Below are 16,650 nucleotides of genomic sequence, written 5' to 3' on the forward strand. Positions count from 1 at the left end.
CTTTGAAGGGTCGCGATTGGTTTGTCGAAGGGTTTTGGCGGAATTGTATCACCGCGAACCCAACATCAAAGCTGTCAAGAAAGCCTCAGCCTGACACCGCGATGGCTGTAGGACCTGTCACCGATGGTGTCGAACTTTAACTCTTATTGAATAGTGAAAACGATTTCAAAAGTAAGGACAAATAATATAACCTAGATTCAAATATTACTAAAGGACAAATAGGGTTAAATAAATAGCGAACGCCAACCCTACGAGGGACCAATTCTTTTTTAATGATAAATGTTTCAAAATTTATTTTATTTGCCATGTTTTTAAGCGCCCTAAAAAACACCAAATTCGCATATGAATCCGCAACGATTCATCCCCATTTGTGCAATGATTGCGCACTGATATTCATGTCTGAAAAAAAACTTGGTCGTATGGACGAGCAAAACATCATTCTTTTCCAACAAATGTATGTATTTCGAGTTTAGACTCTTCTCTATTATGTCGTCTGGTTATAGTTTTTCTTCTTTGCTTGAAACTGTGTGAGGCGGCAATCTTAGGTTTTGCAGCGGTTGCAGCAAAGTTTCACAGAAATCGTGGTGTGGTGTGGGCTGGGCGTGACTGCTGATTTGGGAAATTGGGATGCCTTCTTTAACTTTTTCAATACAGATCGTTTGAACTCTTGATTTCTCGTAGAACAACTTAAAATAACAATTAACTAATAGTTGTTCATGTATGTAAGGTTTAGGATATTTTTAGCAATGGATGGCGATATGGCAAGTGGTGAAACTAAAACTTTGTATTCACCTGGAAAAGCTGTGCAATCTGTGGCATATGTTTCAAGTATAACACAATATCAAGAAATGTATGAAAAAAGCATTGCTGACCCTGATGATTTTTGGAGAAGTATTGCAAAAGATTTTTATTTCAAAGAACAGCATACTGGTGAGCAGGATAACCTAAAAAAAACTTCAGTTATCAAAAGTTTTTCATGGGTGTAGTGTTTAATTGTGCATAACTATGTTCTCGAAACCCTATAAATTGCATCACCATATTGGTGTCAAGTTATGACATCACACCAAAAATTATGTCAATGTGACATCATTAAGTGAAGCTACGAACTATCAAAAATTGCATCTACCTTGTCTTTTTAGCAAGTCCCCATGTAAGAACAATTAATGCTGTACTGCATAGCAGCAATTAACTAACAACAATACATATTTTTATACATTTGTAGTATGGATTAATACAAACTAAGTAGAAATCAAAATGTTTTAGGGCTTAGTTATTAAAATTTTAAACCCTAAACCTGTAATATAGAGCAGTTTTGTTGCTGTTGTAGGTTTGCCGATATTCAAGGGCAAATTTGTTTTTGCATGTAACTTCTGTGGTCTGTGACTTCAAAGTGACATAGTTTATTTGTGATGTCACAACTTGCCCCTACCTCTGTGGTGACGCCACATTTTCACCTATTTTTTGTGCGAGGCCAAAACAACATTATCGGCTGAATGTAAAGTTTTTGCAATTTGCAAAGATGTCAAAACATTAGCTATTTATCCAAACTAACAATGGCCTCTGGGTGCTGCAAAATCTGCACTGTTTCTGTGAGGTTCTGTAAGCAAAAATGCAAGGGGATTACTGCTTAGAAAAGTGTGTTCTTGGAGATTGGAGCAAGCTTACTTTCATTCTTGCATGTTTTGAGTTCATACAATTCTTTTTTGTTTGCAAGTCCTGGCAGTTTTAATGTATGCCACCAGTGGTGGATCTAGAAAAAATATGAGGGGGGTGTTCAGTTTCTGTACCTAATTAATAAAGCTGTTGGATGCAGTTACAATTTTTTACCATGCAAATTCAGCTTTAAAAAACAGGTACCACAATACAGTAGTTAAGCGAAATATCGAACAACTTCTGCGAAACATAAGACTTTTTAGTTGCTTTTGTGCATGTGCGTCCAGTTTCACGAAAACGCAAAAACAAACCTTACATTATGAAACAATGCGATTGCATCTGTATCATCGACGAGTATCAAGTATTGCGTCGGGATCGTTTTTAAACTGTGCCTAAACACAAATCTGTAATGGTCTAGGATGTAGTCTTGCACCACTAAATATACATCCATGTTTCAGCGGTAGATAAGCATTTGGAAATATATTAAAAACAGACGAAATACAAAATATTCGTATAGCTGCATATAATTTGGTGCAATCTTGTCAAACAATTTTTACAGCGTGCAGCTCTGTATAGAAATTGTAGCAGAAATGAATAAACTTATAAGGCTGCGCTTTCGAAAACGGTATTGTTGACGGGTTATTGACCAACGGCACAACAAACGATTGTTTCATAAGGGGTCATTGCCGCGTGAATGCGTCGCGCTCGACCGAAATCAAGGCAACCGAGGAGACTAACACTTAGTCATAGTGTTCGTTCCTGTTTAGCGGAAAGTAACTGCACTTTCACACCCTTTAAAACAATGCAGGGTTCGAATTAGCGGTAAAAAAACGTATCGCAAAAACGTTACAACCTAAATTCCAATACTTGAATTTTGCTTCGTACGCGATTGTGCACTGCGCTTAAAACCTGCTGTTTTAAACTCGTTGACTCAATATTTGTTTCGTAACACATCGCCATCGTTTCATTAACTTGCGCAATAGAGGCTTGACAAAATACGAGAATTGAAATACAATAGTCGTTGACATTGCCAAAAAACGTTAATAACGTTGTTTGCATCAGCGCTTGTTGCGTGTACGAATGAATAGATAAAGAAGGATGCGGCGCCTTATAATCTGCTGCGTGTTGCATCGCAATAATCTCATAAACGGGTCGCAACAACCCAAAAACGGTTCGCAATTTGCGAATTGCGAGCTGCTAATTCGAACCCTGCAATGTGCCTGAAGCGGGTGTTCTGACACCAATACACGCCCCTAAATCCGCCACTGTGTGTTATGTCACAACTTCTGACAAGTTGCATGTGTGTGAAAATTGTTTAAATGCTGAGCGAAATTGACATCATGTTTGCAAAAAAATGTGGCCAAATTATGTAATAAAGTAATAAAGTAATAAACCAAATCATATTATTCTGTTTAAATTTGAATTTCGATTTGAATAGTTTGTGATTTAAATCCTTTGGATTCATTATTCTAAGTTGGCCATTCCTAATATCTACCTTTTTTTTAAACTTTCATTTTAGCCTGCTAAAAGCATATTCAATTACAGAATGGTAATACAAAAATTTTCACAACTAACCAGTTGTGCTTATATGTTACAATTAACAAAGCGATCTGTAGACAGCTCAGATGGTGGATGTTTTTTTAAGAAAAATATATTTCGCCTAAAAAAAGGCATTATCAGTTTCTCCAACTTATTTAAATAGAATCTCTACCTAGTTTTCTTTTGAAGTACTTTGAAATTGAGAATATTTATACATTGGTGTATCCAGGTGTCTGTGGGTTATTCTTCTTTGGTTGAGTGGCAAATTAAACTATTAATACTCATCTAATATTCAAGTTGTACTGTACATCTCTTCTGTAATATTCTCGGTCTGACTTGCAACTTTCAGCACATTTACTAAAACTGTTATTCCAGGCAAGGTGTTTGATTACAATTTCAATGTAAATGATGGGCCAATATTTGTGAAGTTCATGGAAAATGCTATTACTAATATCAGCTATAACTGCCTGGACAGACACGTGAAGGAGGGAAGAGGGAATGTTACAGCTTTCTATTGGTAAGCTATGTTTTCATAAACAATTATATACAATACAACATAAACTAGTGATCTACTGAAACCTCAGTTTGCCGAATCAGCGATTTTTTACGAAGATTCCGTTTCGGCCGAATAATTTGTTTTGATTCGGCCAAAACCGAACTTTTACGCTCAAGAAAAATGTTCTGGAATACCAACAATAGTGTGTGGATTAATGCATAAATTTCAATACTATGAAGGATAACGCAGTAATATTTCATGCAATGGCATGATTGGCAGGATCGCCACACTGCGCAGGTCCTTGCTTGGCAATCACAGCTATCGTATCGCGATCATTAGGTTTGCAGGCTTGGCAGCCCAGGCATTGCAGCCTAGCTGGATCAGCCACTTTTTCCTGACAAGTCGGAGCAAGATTTGAAAAATCAAGCTCCCGGTGAGGTTTGAACTCACAACCCTGGGCTAACCAGGCCCAACGCTCTACCAACTGAGCTACAGGAGCTCAGTGGTTTCACGGGGTATACTGTGGCCAAGGTACACTGGTGCGCAAGCGCACAACTTGCCAGGCAACCTTCACATACACATAGGGGATCTCTACCACCGTATCAGATAATACTATGAAAGATAATAGTATTTTGGGCATTAAAGTTGTCTTTTCCGGGTATTTGTGTATCACACACGAACTGAGCAAAAATTAACGTGGAATCAAAAACGCCTTGATTGTTAAGTGACGAACAATCCAAATGTTACGAAGGCAGGTTATTTTTGTGATGCAAGTCATAGCATTGACAGTCGCTAACGACATATCAAAATGGAAGTCAACAGTGTTCATGGAAGTATTATCACTTTGCCCACACCTGGCACAAGATCGGTAATACAATTGGAAACTACCAACAAAGGCCAAGACAACCTTGAAACCCAAAGAACTACCATAATATTTGAACAACTATCCTGTTGTAGTACTACTGTCTGAACCTATGTTTTATAATAAAGGGATTTACCATGCCAACAAACCCATTAGTTGGGTCGCCAGAAGGTTCAGAACCATATGCTTAAACGTGGACAAATAATTTACAAACCAACACTTTTATCCTTACTCAAGTTTGTGGAATTTCATTCACCCTTAATTATACAGTGCAAACTGCATTTTATAGAAATTGTACGATATTTCTGGATGTACTGTTAGAGGTTGCAAACAACAGTTGTCACATGCCGAAAATACTAATCTTAGATATTATGTATTGCATTATTGTCATGTCGATGAAAGCAAATATTAGTTGGATACAAACTAGATACGAAAAAATGTTTTTTCATTCCCCCCCTGGAAAAAATTCATGCACGCTGGGATAAACCATTCACCCACTTGAGCAGGGCTGCCAGATTTATTTCATTTCAAGAAGTTTTTCTTTTCAACATGCCTAAGATAATGAAATTTACATATATTAGTTAGGTTCATGCTTATGGTTGGCTGTGCTTATCCCACAAAAAAGATAAAAACGAAAAACTAAGAGAGCAGGACACTAAGATCACAATGGGGCATGTATCACATTTTATTATTACTATATAATTATGACATTATATTTTTTTAGTGTTTAAAACAAGGGCGAACAGCGTTTTATATTTAATAAGTCCAATCAAATTCCGAAACATGTTTAAAACTTCAAGACAACTCATCCAATTGGGCGGTAAAAAACAACCCTTCAGTTCAGAAACACTGAACTTACCTGTTTACAATAAATAACGTTTAAATACTGTAACTGAAAAGCAAAAAAATGTGCACAAAATTACATTGAACTGTACTTATTTAAGTTTTTTTTTAAATTTATAAACTGTAAATGTTTGTTCATAAATACAACAAGATTTGTTGCATGAACTGTAATTGTGCTGTTAGTATCACTCATGTTTTACCTGTGTGTTTACAGGGAGGGAAATGATCCTATGGATTGCACCAGCATTACATATCAGGAGTTGCTAAATGAGGTTTGTTTTTTAAAGAGTATATTTGTTTAGGTTAAACCAACAACAAAAATTTCCAGCACATTTTAAACCGATGCTCAAAATTTGTGAGTCACAAGTATGTTGTTTTATTTTCAGGTTTGCAAGTTTTCAAATGTCCTTAAATCTTTGGGTGTAAAAAAGGGAGATAAGGTTGCAATTTACATGCCAATGATCATGGAACTTGTTGTTGCTATGTTGGCTTGCGTGCGAATTGGAGCTATTCATTCCATTGTTGTAAGTATATATAATGAAGCTGTACTACATTACCAAATATAGGATAGGTGCATTTCTCTGAAATTAATTTTTTTGCAATTATATTTTGATAATGATGCCCTGCACTCATCTAAAATAGCAGATTTCTCCTTTTTATTCTTTTGTTCAGAGGAGTGTTTCCCAACCGGTGGCATGTAGTGGTTGTACAATATTGGTTACTTCATTTACCAGGTTACATATTGTTTGCTGTATATGCTTCAGCTGGTACAACAGCAATGTTTATTGATAAAAATGCATGTTGCATCAAAAGAGATCACCCTACGGTGTTGTTGTTGTTACAGATATGTCTAATAAGGATCACGCCTACCAGTAACGAAAATCCTTATTAGACATGTCTGTTACAACACTAGAAGCGACAAAACATCGAAATATTGGTTGACATTGCCGACTAAGTGGATGCAGGAGTGAGAGATTTAGCTGTTTGCAACTCAGCATGACATATCCACGGTTGGCACAAACTGCATTTAACCACTGGTGTCCTTCAGCTTTTCCCTACATATTAATATACTTGATCGGATGCATGACAGATTGGATTCTAACTATGCTAAGTCCGAATTTCAAGCCCATGTGAAAGCCAAATGCCAAATTTGTGCATTGCTGAACATATGTGTTCACAGTTTGTGCTAAGGTGCCCCCTCCAATATGCTGTTCAAACCTGATTGTTTAAAATATTTTGGCTCCAGACGCACCAGTTTTTGTGCTGTACGTAGTTGCATTTGCCTAAAATTGGAAATGATATTCTAAATAAACTTAAGAATAAGCAATTCATCTGAAAGTTCACTTACATTTCGGACATTTTTGGGGTAACCAACCCCACCTCAACCTTAATTCAAAGAACTTGCGGCACCATGGCACAGTTTGCTTTCTGGCTTTTGACATTTGTTTAAGAGTAAGAAAGTAATTTTAGAGCCATTACGAAGAAATAATCCATCACCATTGGCGTATCCAGGATTTTTTATAGAGGGGATCCAATTTTTTTGGGAAAGATTTTCAGGTGTAAACTGTGGTCGAGAATCGCAAAAAACGAACGCCCGTGTTCGCGCAAATCGTCACATACACGGTGGCTTTCTGGCGCAATTGTGTAACGCTATGGAACACTCGATGCGAGTTTCGGCGGTAGTGCTTGTGCCGTAGTTTTATTACTACTACTTTCAAAGAAAAGCTTGAATATATTTGTAACCAAAAGGGATCAAACGTGGGCTTAGGCTTACGTTATCACGAAAACATACAAATAAAAACTATTTTGCATGCGGTAACAATGCTCCCTGTTTGGAAACAATAGCGAGTGCAAGCACGATGCGGTTTTTAGGTCAACGTTAAAAAAAACTTCTGGTTTTCACGCGGATTTTGACAAAAAATACAGTGGCCTTTGTTTTGCTAAAAAAACAGACCAAAATATTTCACAAAACGGGGGTCCGGACCCCTCGACCCTCCCTGCATACGCCCATGCTTGTAAGTCGATAACACAGTGAATTTTGCTAACAAAGTGAAGTGCACCTATTAAGATTTGTTTCAAAAAAAGCATGAACTTCAGCTGTGAACTACTTTCTATTATACTGTGACTTTAGTCTGTCAAAGTAGTACCCTGTACAAGGAGACCATGGCCCTGATACCTATATGGCAATTTTGTGAAAAAAGTTTGGTGACCCCAGATTTAAAGCTTAAATAACATTTGTACAGATATTATCTTTGTAATTTAATTAATTGCAATGTTTACTTTACACTTGTTTTTATTATCCACTCTAGGTTTAAATTGTTTTGGGCAGGAATAGTGTGACAGTTTGGTTTCACTTGATTATATTAATTTTAACTGTTGCTGGATTTAAAGATCTCCGTATCAACTTAGCCATTTTAAAAACAATCTTTGCTGTGACATGGTATTACAAATTTTGTGCAGTTCTTCAATAATGTTGTTGTTCACGCTCCTTATGGGTATGTGTGGTTGACTCAATAAACCTATCTGATTTTTGTAGGTTATGACATTTTTCTAGTCACATTTCTTGTTCATTTGGGTGGTAGTCCATTTTGTGAAAAAAATTGATTTGAGACGTGTTATTTAGTCTGGCTGCCTTTTAACTTTTTGATTTACTTGTTGCCATCACAATTTATCTTTGTGTTACACTTAAAACTTTAATTTCTACGCAAACTTAGTCCACCATTCTCCCAAGTGGTAAAAAGTAATAAAAATATGTTTTGTTGATTATGTACTGATTTCAACTGTCTCTCTGTTTTCCCTATACCTACAATTAGTTTCCTTTAGTAGATTGTATGGTGTGTGTAAATTGCCAATTATCTTTCTAGAATGTTTCTGAGGTCAGTTGTTGTATTTGCTAACATGTCACTTTGATGTTCTGTGAATCCTTGCATTTCATTAGATTGTGCTTCCAAAAAATGCCTACATACAGTATAAAAACTACAGACGTGCAATCTAAAAATTGAGTATGCCAAACTAAAAACAGTAATAGTTGCAGAAACAAAATTTAATATATTTATATCCACAACTATTTGGTTTAAAAAAAGACAATTACAGATAAGTAAAAGTAGATTGATACTTTTTACAGACTCTGAAATGCGATTTTACACCTTCATTTCGAAACTGCACTTGGTACATTGCAAATTTAATGGTTTTATTTTTTATATAAGTATGCATACCCAAACATCTTGGTTGTTTTTGTATAGTTTGCTGGATTTTCGGCCGAATCTTTGAGCTCAAGAATTTTAGATGCTGAATGTGATATTGTTTTAACAGCAGGTTTGTATGGTTAGATTTTGTAGTTAGTAGCTTTAAATTGTAAAAACATGTTTTTGGTTAATGTGCAGTATTTTAAATGGCATGTGTAAGTTTGCATGTATAGGCAAGATGCATGACCATGACAGAATGGAATATTGCTAAAAATCTAGAATATTTTTTATACTATCCTGTAAATCATAAGGTAATGTTTGACAGAAAATGACCGATAAAGTTTGTCATTTGTTTTTAGATGGTGTGTACAGAGGTCCAAAATTAATTCAGCTCAAAGAAATAGTTGATGAAGCTCTGGAATTGTGTTGTGTGGCTAAACATAAAGTTTCTACCTGCATTGTTGTAAAACACATAACAAACAAGAGTTACAGTGATGATGTTACTGACAGACCAGCAAAAAGGCCCTGTCCGAAATCAATAGTAAGAACAAATACTACAAAATTTAGCTCTTTGTATGTGGTTTCAGGTAAGTTGTGGGCACATTTTACACCAAGGAGAAGCTGGTCATCAAATATAACCTTGTCATTTCTCGTCTGATTTCACAGTTTTGCTTTTTTTTTAAATTCAAACAATTTGATATGTTGAATATTAGTGGGCATTGCCAAACAATTAGGTAAAAAGTTTTTCAAACTTCCAGTGATAAATGACTTGTTTATGATTTTATAGTAAGTGTATGCCTACTGAGCAGAAATTAGTTATAACCATAAAAAGTTGAGCGGACTTTTTATTCTTAAATTTTTATAGATTTAATTAAAAGACTATTTCAAAAACCCTTGACAGTTTCACTAGACAATTTCAAGATAAGTTTGTGCTTCCTATATTTACGATGCACAGAACCTCAACTATAGATGTAAATCACAAAAAATGTTGAGTCTGATGTGTTGTGTAATTTGTTGTATTTCCCATTCTGGCAAATATATCTGTGTTAAAAATGTGAATGCAATTTTTTTTAAATATTTGTGTTTGTAAAAGGTGCCTTGGAACTCTGATGTTGACAAATGGTGGCATGAGTTAATGAATGGAGCTTCCACTGAATATGAGCCAGAATGGTTGAAGAGTGAAGAGCCTCTTTTTATCTTGTACACCAGTGGCTCAACTGGCAAACCAAAGGCAATTAAATTTTCATTTAATTTGACTATTCATAAACATTTTACCAAAACCAATAAAGGTATGGTACAGCAGTCCACCATGAAAATTTATGCATATAAATGCGGCTAGTAACTTCATTTCAGGCTAATCCTATGATTTCCATACAAACTGTTTCCACATAGTATATTTTTGCAGCAAATTGTGTTTGTTTTAAAAACACATACTGGTAATGCTAAATAACTTGGTTATTTAAATAGTTGCCAAAAAAGAATGCCTCTTGACATAGCCGTTGATTCCTAAAAGCCTGCCTTACCTGTGAAAAATCCAGGTTTGGCTACCAACATCTTTGTTTGTAGTCTGTATATTTTCTCGTTACTTTTTCGACTCTTGCCATGAATGGTCTTATCGCCACCTGCTTTATTTGTTGAAAATGCAATCTTAATGTTTTGCAAAAAAAAGGTTTCACTCAACAATATTTTCATTTTTATGATTTAGGGTATTTTACATCATGTTACTGGATACATGTTGTATGCTGCCACCACACACAAATACACATTTGACTATCATCCTGGTGATGTGTATTTTTGCACTGCAGATATTGGTTGGATCACTGGTCACACATATATTACATATGGACCACTATTAAATGGGGCTACTTCTGTATTGGTAAGTCCATACCAATTACTAATGATTTTCTTACTTTTTGTTTAATCTTTCTTAGTTTGAAGGAACTCCACTTTTTCCTGATCCAAGTCGGTATTGGTCAATTGTCGACAAGTACCAAGTCTCAAAGTTTTACACTGCTCCAACCGCTGTTAGGTCGTTGATGAAATATGGTGACAACCCTGTAAAAAAGTATGTACAAATAGTGGCGGATCTAGGGGGGGGGGGGGGGGGGGGGGGGGGGTGTTTAGGTGTCAGAACACCCCTCTCGGCATTTTGTGGGGTATGAAAGTGCGATTAATTTCCCGCTACGCAGGATCGAACACGGCGGTCAAGAGTTTGTCTCCGCTGTTTCTTTGTTTCTCATTCGCGCGCGCTGCATTCACGCGGCGATGACTCTTATGAAACAATCGTTTGTTGTGCCGTTGGTCAATAACCGCAACAATTATGTTTTCAAAAGCGAGACCTTTTAAGTTTATTCATTTCTAAACAGAAGTCGCACTGCACCAAAATAAATGTAGCTAAACGAGTATTTTGTATTTCGTCTGTTTTTTATATATTTCGCAAATTATCTACTGCTAAAACATCGATGTGTATTTGATGGTGCAAGACCACGTCCTAGACCATTACAGATTTGTTTTTAGAGCGGGGGGGGTCGAAATTTTTTGGGGAATTCCCAATTTTCCGCTGTAAATTAAGGTTAATTGTGGTCGAGCTTTGCAAAATACAAACGCCAGTGTTGGCGCGCATCGTCACATAAACGGTGGCTTCCTGGCTTACGCAATTGCGTAACACTGTGGAACACTCGATGCGAGTTTTTGCGGTAGTGCTTGCGCCGTAGTTTCATTACCACGACTTTGAAAGAAAGGTTTAAATATAGGTGTTATCTAAATGGAATTAAATGTGGGCTTACATTATCAAAAAAACAAACAAATAAAAACTATGTTGCATGCTGTGGCCTTATATTCCTCTTTGCACATTTGCGAGCGCTAACAGTTGTTTTCAACATGCGTAATATTGGCAACGTGTTTTACTACTAAACTGGCTTCCACCGAGATTTTGACAGAAAATTTTGGTAGAAAAGTTTTAAGGGAATATAATTTGATTTAGTAGTTAAGCTGAAGTTGCCTTTACCAGAGAATTGCATATTTGTAAAACTAATCTATATATAAAAAAACAATACAATTCAAACTGATATAATGCAGAAATAGTTTTGTGTGGTATAGAATTGTGCAAGACATTTTTTAATTGGAGGACTTCATTTATTTGTATCTTTAGTTTATAGTTAAATCAACTTGCAAAAAAATTAAATGATTCTCATATGATTAATCCTTTTATCTGTCTTTGTGATGTGGATGAAAGTAGTTGATTTACCATATTTGCCTTTTTTCAGATATAAAAGAAATACCTTGCAAGTGTTGGGTACTGTAGGTGAACCAATAAACCCAGAGGCATGGATGTGGTATCACAAAGTTATTGGAAATGGGAATTGCACAATCGTGGACACATTTTGGCAGACAGAAACAGTAAGATATGGAAACACTTGCTTTGCAGTGTATAATTTTGTTACCATGCTGTTATGTTTTGTTTTAGAAAGCATGCAAATAAATTTTTTGTAATGTGAAAAATTTCCGAAATAATCCCCTACTTCTGATGTAAACCCTTGCTTTTGAAAGGACTATTTTAAATCTCCAACATTTTTCAGCATATTTTTGTATTATTTAGTGAATGCAACAATTAGTTCGCAACATCAGTAATGATTCATTTTAGGGAGGCCATGTCCTGACACCTTTACCTGGTTGCACTCCAACTAAACCTGGTTCTGCAACATTTCCTTTTTTTGGTATTGTTCCAGCTGTATTGTCAGAAAATGGCAAAGAAGTCACAGGCTCTGGTGAAGGATATCTGGTAATTGTCCCCTTGACAATAAACATAGCCTTTATCAATCCAGCATTTCATAGAAAATATGAAATAAAAAAATATGTGTGGCAATACCAATTAGCAGCAAGAACTGATAATCTTTTGATCTATCTTATATAAAAGGAAATAATGCAAGGGACAGTAAATTACATCTGATGTTGTTCTCCTTACTTTTGTATCACAACTCCTTTTAATTGAAAAAAAATGTTCCGTAAATGTTTGTGTTTAACAGTCACCAATATTTTTGAAAACAATGTTTCTTGCCTGGCTTTTTTATTCCACTAATTATAGTTGTTTAAATATATATTGAAAGGGGAATAAAGGTTGACAAAAATTTGATATTTACTTGCAGAATAAAACAAGGTTTAAAAATTATGAATGTTTTCTGAAAGGAGTAAGGTGCTTTTATGTAACAGCCATACTCTAAAAAAAAACCTGAATATTACATAAAGATGATTAAAAATGAATGAGTTTTTGAAGGATTCCCAAAAGTATAATTTTGTCCACAACTGCTTTTTGTACGGTAAAAAAGCATGTTTCCGTGTAAATAATGTTTATTGTAGGTGTTTAAGCAACCATGGCCCGGGATGATGAGAACAGTTTATGGTGATCAGAAAAGGTTTGAAGCAACTTATTTCAAGAAATTTCCTGGTTATTATGTACCAGGAGACGGATGTTACAGAGATGATGATGGTTACTTCTGGATCACAGGAAGAATTGATGATATGATTAATGTTTCGGGTGAATTTACAAAAGTTTAACCAAGTATTTTTGAGTTGTTTAGCACTCATTTGTTGTGATCATTTAGTTGTCGATATAGCCAATATAGATTATTCCTTCATGTTTTAAAATTTTTAAAAAAGCACAAAAAAGCAAGTTGTAAGTTCTATTTTTGCATGTTTTTTTTTCTTTCTATTTTTTTTATCATTAATTTGGACCAAAAGATAATCACATCTGTTAATGTTTTGGATTGCTAGTGGCCATTTTTAAATAGTCACATAAAACATATTTAGCCAGCTTTGTTAAGGTGTGATTTGTTCATATTATTTCATAAACACATCATCAGTTTTCACAATAAATTGAACTCTTCCAGTGCCAGATGCATACTTTGCCTTAGTATACATTATTTTTTATCAGTTTGCTCTGTTCATATTCATAACATTCCGTTTGGATTTCACTGGGCTTTAGAAGTTGTTTGAAAATAGACTTGTCTGCAACTTTTGAAAGGTCAAGAGGTGCTGGCCTACTTTGTAGAGATTAAATTTGATATTTCTTGTTGAATTTATAATAAATACAAAATACATATTGTTTCTGTTTTTAGGTCATTTGCTAAGCACTGCCGAAGTTGAATCAGTGTTGATTGAACATCCTTTGGTCGCTGAAGCTGCAGTTGTGGGAAAACCTCATGAAGTTAAGGGAGAATCTTTGTATTGCTTTGTTACTTTGGTAGATGGCACAGAGTTTACTCCAACCTTGGCAACGGAACTTAAGGAAAGAGGTAAGAAATCCAAATGATTTGCAATTACCGAAGCCATTTGTTTCATACCATCACAGTGCTTCAGGCAGTAAATAATCCATAGAGTTGTCTAAACCAGGATTTTTTCAACTGTGTACCCTGAAACAATCCCAAATAAACCATAATATTTTGAAAACATTTTGGCATGTGTTGTGTAAAATTATAAGATATGTGAACATAATACACTTGTGTATAACTACTGCAAATGTTACAATAGGCGTCGATTTAAGGGTGACTAGGGTGACTTGTCACCCCCCACAAACAAACAGGGGTGACAATGTATGTATTGTCACCCCTGGATTTTGTTTTAAATTAAAAAGTATTTCCTGAGAAACCACATACATTATACTATACATTAAGCTAGTTTCAAACGACCTGTATTAACACCCTCACAATCATGACAAACACAAGTGTCTCGTGGATTGCTACCCAACGCAGCAATTGTTGTGGCATAATGGTAAGAATCAGCATTGTTGCATAATAGATTTGTATGTTACTTCATAATTACTAAATCTGCAATAGACCCAGTGAAACAAAAATGTGTCGGTTTCAGTAAGGGGATCCGTAATTGAAGTGTCTAAAAATTAGTGCTATAACAACATGGTTTGTTGTGAAAACAAACTGACATTAACAGAATTTGAGTCGCTTGCCTATGTTTAGGGCAATACGAATGACAAAATGTTTTTTACATGTTTCTAAAACCAGAAAAAGTCACCCTTAATATGTTACAAAACGTTAAAAAATTGACGCCCATGAATGTTACTGTAATTGGCTTATTTCATGACACTAGTTAAGAACAAATAAGGTTCAAAACTAAAAATCAAGATAATTTGTTGATGAAAACAGGCCTATGCTTCGCATCAAATTCTGTTGCAGACCTATAATAGGGTTGCTACATATAATGTAGATATAAAGTAATTGCAGAAGATGACTGTGAAATTCATGTCACATTTTGAAAAATCATTTATGAAAATCAACAATGTAGATAACTAATCAACATTCAACACCTTTGAAGAGTACACTGTACACTTTATGGGAGTTAATATGCCGCTCATATATCTGCATAATTTGATTCATGTGCTTGGAAGGTTAAAAAAATCCTTGCAACTTAGGCTAAGTTTAGTGCAAAAAGGGTATACATGGCTCTGGTGAACAACGTATTTGACTGACAAGTCAAATAACAAAGCAAATTTTGTAGAGTTTAAGTTCAATTGTCATGTAACAAGGCTCTGTAAGAAAATGAAATTGCAACACAAATGTGACAGTGTGTGAACTTGGGCCCAATATTTTTTCGCCTGTCCTGAAAACTCTTTACTCGACTTGCCACAATCAAATCCCAAGGACTAAAGTCTGCTGTTGCCCTAGGAAGGTAAAAACCCTGGTCTAAAATACTAGTTGTCAACAATGTGAAATGTTTGTCAATTTTTCTTCCAAAGCACACTTTTGTCCTGACTGAAAATAATTTTTCTTTTGACAAAAGACAATTCTTTTGACAGCTACTGCAGTAATTTTGAAAAACAACTTTTTGGATGACCAAATGTACAAATTTAGTTCATTGGTAATTGGTTCTCCAAAGTGTGTGTTACGCTTTTTAAACACGCTTTTCATGACTTCGTTATTCGCTTACTTTTGGCCAACTAAGAATAATTCTAAAACTGCCTTTCACACAAACTAAACTCAATAAATTGTTTTACAAACTATTTTTTTTACAACGATTGCTACACCACCAAATGTATTTACAGTGCCTCAAAGTTACTTCGATAAACATGAGTTTTGACGTTAAAATGACATTATAAATCGAGATCAATTAATAAAGAAAAATGCGGAATTAAATTTATGAGTTAAAGAGCTACAGTTTATCAAATGTGAGCAATTGTCACAAAACAATACAGTTGCATTGGTTATGCCAGCTTGCCTCTGTCAGGCTGTCTCATTGCCAGCGGCAGTTTATAAAGGCAGCATGATTGCATGGTATCACGCTATAAAAAACATGGACAAAAATTATGTCATGCGATTTCGCAAATAAACAATACATAAAATTCAATTACACAGAAAGCGTGGTGGGAATTAATTTAAGCACCATCTTAAAGTAAACATTTATGTTGAAGTTTGACATGAAAATTAGTCATGCACAAACACAATTTAACGATATATTAAGCTTTTTTTTAAACAATTAATTTGGGAAATTTGTCAGATCAAAAGTCGAATATACAATCATTACTTAACGGTGTCTGAGTACAAAAACTTTGTCTGAGTACTGCTGACAAATTTGTAATGCTGTCATTGCTAGTCTAGAACAAAATGGGGAACATGAAACCAGAACATAATGTTGCCATGTGTATTTCTGTATTTTCACAGTTCGCCACAGCATTGGACCCTTTTGCACACCTGACTACATACAATATGCACCTGGTCTCCCCAAAACAAGATCTGGAAAGATCATGAGACGAGTTTTAAGAAGTGTTGCCCGTGGTAACCATGACATCGGCGATATATCCACAATGGCTGATCATTCTGTGGTTGATATCCTCTTTGCAAACCGACCAGAACAAGAGTGACTAAGAAGCAATACAGCTTCTCAATTGTGACATGATGGTGTAGGAAATTTCATTACCATTGCACCAATATTGTTTAAATTTAACAGTACCTGTGAATTTCCACCAATTAACGACAATATTTTTGAATAATTCCTCAACTTGATTGGGCTATGTTTTAAACTTGCTTCATACTTTGCATTTGCATAAAGTCATTAATTTTTATACT

General features: G+C 35.2%; 1 protein-coding gene across 1 annotated transcript; it reads left to right on the top strand.

The window, feature by feature from the left end:
* Positions 1-729: 729 nt before the first annotated feature.
* Positions 730-16,650, top strand: LOC145903785 (acetyl-coenzyme A synthetase, cytoplasmic-like). Its single transcript, XM_082991925.1, has 14 exons — positions 730-930; positions 3,568-3,709; positions 5,608-5,665; positions 5,780-5,917; positions 8,636-8,708; positions 8,938-9,119; positions 9,672-9,809; positions 10,284-10,454; positions 10,510-10,643; positions 11,845-11,977; positions 12,222-12,359; positions 12,935-13,112; positions 13,693-13,869; positions 16,246-16,650. The coding sequence occupies exons 1-14, from the start codon at positions 747-749 to the stop codon at positions 16,443-16,445; spliced, it is 2,046 nt and encodes a 681-aa protein (XP_082848051.1). The 5' UTR covers positions 730-746; the 3' UTR covers positions 16,446-16,650.

Source organism: Ascidia mentula, chromosome 5 (genome assembly GCF_947561715.1).
Source record: "Ascidia mentula chromosome 5, kaAscMent1.1, whole genome shotgun sequence".
In the NCBI taxonomy this organism is placed as follows: Eukaryota; Metazoa; Chordata; class Ascidiacea; order Phlebobranchia; family Ascidiidae; genus Ascidia; species Ascidia mentula.